The following is a 5,022-nucleotide window of genomic DNA, read 5'->3' on the forward strand; positions in this document are numbered from 1 at the left end:
GTGACCTGGCTGAAGTCGGACGCTTAACCGACTGCGCCACCCAGGCGCCCCTTCATCTCTCTATTTAAAAAGCATAACTTGTGGGGGCACCTGGGTGGCTCAGTCGATTGGGCATCTGACTCTTGACCTCTGCTCAGGTCTTGATCTCAGGGTTGTGAGTTCTGGCCCCATGTTGGGCTCCATGCCCTACTTAAAAACATAATCTGTGTCCTATGTTTTAGTCACCTATTCAATTCTTATGTCTTTTTGTTTGTTTCTGCTAGAGTTTGTTTTTACCAAATATCTCAAAGTGGATTTCCATGCTCTAGATTAAAGTCTAAACATAAAGTATAAATGTGTGCATGTGTGTGTATACATTTGGGAATCATTTATAACAAAGTTATAAATAATTGACCCTGGTGTAGTGTACGAATGTCATTTTCTTTCTTTTTAAAAAAAATTTTTTAAGTTTATTTATTTTGAGAGAGAGAGAGAGAGAGCACACAAGCAGGGGAGAGGCAGAGAGAGAGAATCCCAAGCCGGATCTGTACCACCAGTGCAGAGCCTGACATGGGGCTCGAACTCACGAACTGTGAGATCATGACCTGAGGCAAAGTCTGACTCTTTTTTTTTTTTTTTAATTTTTTTTTTTAAACGTTTATTTAGTTTTGAGACAGAGAGAGACAGAGCATGAATGGGGGGAGGGTCAGAGAGAGAGGGAGACACAGAATTTGAAACAGGTTCCAGGCTCTGAGCTGTCAGCACAGAGCCCAATGCAGGGCTTGAACTCACGGACGGCGAGATCATGACCTAAGTCATATGCTTAACCAACTGAGCCACCCATGCGCCCCCAAAGTCTGACTGTTAACTGACTGAGCCGCTCAGGCACCCCTTGAATGTCATTGTTCATGTGTACTCTCGGTGGAGAGGGTTGGGGACCACTGATTTACAGTTTTTTCAGTGAAAAAAAGTAGAGTTAATGGCAATGTCCTTCACTCCTATGAGGATACATTCACAGGATGTACAAAAAAGTAGTTGTAATAACGTGAATGGAATTTTAATTTTGCACTTGGCCTGAGTGCTCATTTATAAATTACAGTCTTTATACTAAAAACGTGGAGATGAAGTCCTCTTCAATTTTGTAGCAAGGTATTGTTATGCTTGATACAGAATGTATATTCTTGTTTCCTAGCAAATGTCCTGGAAACGCTTCGAGGTGATGGAAATGTGTTAATAGCAGTGGACACTGCAGGCAGAGTTTTGGAACTTGCTCAACTCCTTGATCAGATCTGGAGAACTAAAGATGCAGGGCTAGGTGTCTACTCACTGGCACTCCTGAATAATGTCAGCTACAATGTGGTGGAGTTTTCTAAGTCCCAGGTTTGTTTCCATATTGTCCTTCGTAATAAAGAAGGTTGCTACAGAAATTGGGCTTATGGAAAGCAATGTTTTAGTTGTCCTTTGGATTTTATTTTTCTGTGAAAGAGGTTGATGATGATGGTGGTGATAATGGTACTAAAAGCTAAAAAAAGAACCACTTGTACTGTGTGTTCATGTGGAATATTTCATGTAATCCTCACGTACCCTGTGAAGTACTTTCTGTTTTTGTCCCCATCTTACAGATTGGGTAAGTTGTTTCTCCTCTAATGCGTGGTATCACATTCTGTAAAATGGGGACACATACCTCCTAGGATATAAATGGTAGAATCCATTTTTCCCTTCTTTCTGAATGAACTCTTTCCCTTGAACTAGAAATTTTGGGTAAGAGATTTATTTAGAACTTGTACTCTGCTTTCTCAGAAAGATTTAAGGTGACGTGTAACTGAGATATAATGCAGAATTGGATTTTTAGGGATGAACTGTGGGGTGGGAGGATGTCGTCGTGGGGGACAGAGCAGAAAATAAGCTGCTCATCAAAACGGTTCAAGTTTAAGCAACCACTGGTGGGAAAGACTTAAAAAAAGGCAGAACGTGAACTCTTCGGCTTTGTAGAAGACATTGAAGTTACAGTCTAGTATTCTCTACTTCTTGTCATCCTTTCCCCCCATACCAGGTAGAATGGATGAGTGACAAATTGATGAGATGTTTTGAAGACAAAAGAAATAATCCATTTCAGTTCCGCCACCTCTCTCTGTGCCACGGTCTTTCTGACCTGGCCCGGGTACCGAGCCCTAAAGTGGTGCTTGCCAGCCAGCCCGACCTGGAATGTGGATTTTCAAGGGATCTCTTTATTCAGTGGTGTCAGGACCCTAAAAACTCAATCATTCTAACCTACAGAACTACTCCTGGGACTTTAGCACGTTTCCTAATTGATAATCCTTCCGAAAAAATTACAGAAATAGAGGTAAGCGCTTGTATGTGAACTTTTGTCATAAAACCGTTTGGGGGACACGTTATGCACGATGCTTATAAAAATCAGTGACCAGAAATTAAGCTTGAAGTTGTTTCCAGATTTTTATGAGTTGAGAGCCTTTCCCAGCACAAATTTCAGAGCTCCTTAATTGGAAATTGTCATTCTTTAGCCCTTACGTGGTATCCTCTGGAACCGTGCCCAGAAGGTAGCACATACGCTGTGTTTTTAATCCCTCTGTGAAAAAAGTTCTGTCCGCATCCTTTCCCTAATTGAAATTGAAATCTGGCTGTTTCCTAACATGCTCCTTTGCCTGTGGGCCTCCCAAGTAGGTGCTCTGTTTCTCTTTCACGCCTTATGCGCTTTGGGTGGGGTAGGTGTCCTTTTTCCTCACAGCTTTCAAGCCATTTCTCTTCCCTCTGGGTTATGCCATCAGACTTGACAGTATACTGACCCCTTCTGACATTTCCTGATCTCTTGGTCATTCTCTGTTATTCATTGGTGGCTTTAACCTGGGTCACAGTCTTCCTGTCCACTCACTCAGGACTGCCTTCTTGATGACTCTAGCTTCCGTATGTGTAATCTGTCCAAGTCCTTGGCCCTCTCAGTTCCTTGACACCTTGTTTCTTAATGATCTTTTCCTCCAATCCACCTTAGCCATCCCTTCCCACAACCATGCTGTCTACTCTTGTGGTCATACCCTTTACCTTGTTACGGGTTATCTTTAAAGGTCTCTACCTCAAGCATCCCACTCTGATCTTACAGCTGACTTGCTCTAATACTCCATACCAGCAATTTTTTGGTCCCATTGGGACTTTCAGTTTGTGAACCTTGCCACTTTGACTATCCATTGCTCCAGCTTCTAGTTAATGGTCCATTGTTACTTTATAAACACCTTTAACTCTGTTAGCCTCCTATTTATTGTAACCACCTGGCAAAGCTGTGACTCTGGTTAAACCATTTGCTTGACCATGCCTCTACCCAGGCAACCTTATGTTTGTTACTAGTGTTAATGCACCACTGGGTGGATAGGTCTCCCTTTACATTCATGACCTCACATCTCAGACCAACACTTAACCACCAGCCCAACATGTTGCAGGATATTCCTTGTCCTACTCCAGTAAGATAGCTACGCACCTTCTTTCTCCCCAAATATCCCACAGCCCATCTCAGCCCTCACTCATAGCACAGGAACTTGTTTCAAACTTAGCTAAGAAGTAGAAGCAGAGACAAGAGTCCCTTATCTTCTCCCCACTAAATAGCCTAACTTGTTTCTGTATCTGCACTTGCTGCTTTATCTCCTGTTATGGGAGCAAGACAATTGGCCGAATGACCAAAGGCTATTTTGCTTCATAACCAACTCATCAAATCTATCAGTTTTCCAAAACTAGTATCATTAGCTATAAAGTTTATAGCAGCTGATACTGAATGGGTTGATAACTGCCAAAGCTGTGCAGTGTTTTAGATGACACTTTATTTTTCCTTCCTAGTAACCATTTTAAGGAATGTTTAGTTTGTTAAAAGCTGAGTGATAAGGGTACCTTAGTCTTTACTTAAGAAAGTACGAAAATAGTAACGAAAATCTCATATACATTCACTGTCAATACGGAATCGGTGAGGAAGGAGTCAGAACAAGCAAATCAAAGTACACACTGTCCTTTGGGTCATTTAATAGCTTAGAAACACAAAGGTTTTTAAAAAAAAGTTTAAAAGGGCTCAGAAATACTTGAAATAGTTTCTTCAGATAAATACTGAATCTGAAAATAATAATTACTAGAAATTCAATTAAGGCTGATATGCCATTTGAGGAACTAATAAAAATATTAAAAGCGGTTTGAGTTTGGAAAACGTAGAAGGAGACATTTGGAGCCGTAACGTGAAATGTTAGGTTTTTGACTTTTTAGTAAGTGGTACTACTGCTCAGGCTTCTTTCCTTTCTCCCCTTGTAGGACTATTTCTTCTCTCTCTGTTTCCTGTTAGTTTTCCCCTCTACTTGGGCATATCCGAAACACTTACTGTCCTTCCTGCCCCCAGTCTCACACTTACTCTTTTCTGAGTCTTCCCCATCTCAGCATAATAGCAGCACTTTCCACATATTGACTCTTGCCAGAAAAGTACAGATTTTTTAAATGTCCATTGGTGTACAACATAATGTTAAGGGTGTGCGTGTTCTCTCGCCTATACCCAGACCAAGAAATATCACCAGTACCCTAGACATTCCCTTCCCGATCCTTCCTGTCCCCTCCCCAGGGTAACCACTATCTTGATTTCTGATGCATAGATGGGTATATTATAAACATTCAGATGTTTTTGAATAATTTAATTCATTTTAGTAACTCCATAATAATGCAGGCGTATATATGTACTGTGATTATTGAATCCAGCGGTTCTCAAAAGTATGGTGTGAGGACTCCTGGGAGGGGGGCCTGAGATCCTCTCAGGGAGTCCCCAAGGTCAAAGCCACTTCTCATAGTAATGGTAAGATGCTATTTGCCTTTTCACTGTGCCTACATTTAATGTTGCCGAGTGAAAACGGTGGCGGGAAAGGTGCTGGTGCCGTAGCATAAACTCAGGCAGTGGCGCCAGACGGCAGCAGTCACCGCATTTCGCATTGCCACACGCCCGAAGTTCCAAAGAAGAGTCCGTTTCACTTAAGAATGGCCTCGATGAGGGGCGCCTGGGTGGCTCAGTCG

General features: G+C 42.0%; 1 protein-coding gene across 1 annotated transcript in view; it reads left to right on the forward strand.

The window, feature by feature from the left end:
• Positions 1-998: 998 nt before the first annotated feature.
• Positions 999-5,022, forward strand: part of CPSF2 (cleavage and polyadenylation specific factor 2) — an 18,380-nt gene continuing 14,356 nt past the window's right edge. The window contains exons 1-3 of the mRNA XM_040478434.1: positions 999-1,024; positions 1,107-1,359; positions 2,033-2,323. Coding sequence (XP_040334368.1) covers positions 999-1,024; positions 1,107-1,359; positions 2,033-2,323 — 570 coding nt within the window. The remainder of the gene's footprint in view (positions 1,025-1,106; positions 1,360-2,032; positions 2,324-5,022) is intronic.

Source organism: Herpailurus yagouaroundi, unplaced genomic scaffold (assembly GCF_014898765.1).
Source record: "Herpailurus yagouaroundi ecotype Mexico unplaced genomic scaffold, PumYag 141, whole genome shotgun sequence".
Lineage (NCBI taxonomy): Eukaryota > Metazoa > Chordata > Mammalia > Carnivora > Felidae > Herpailurus > Herpailurus yagouaroundi.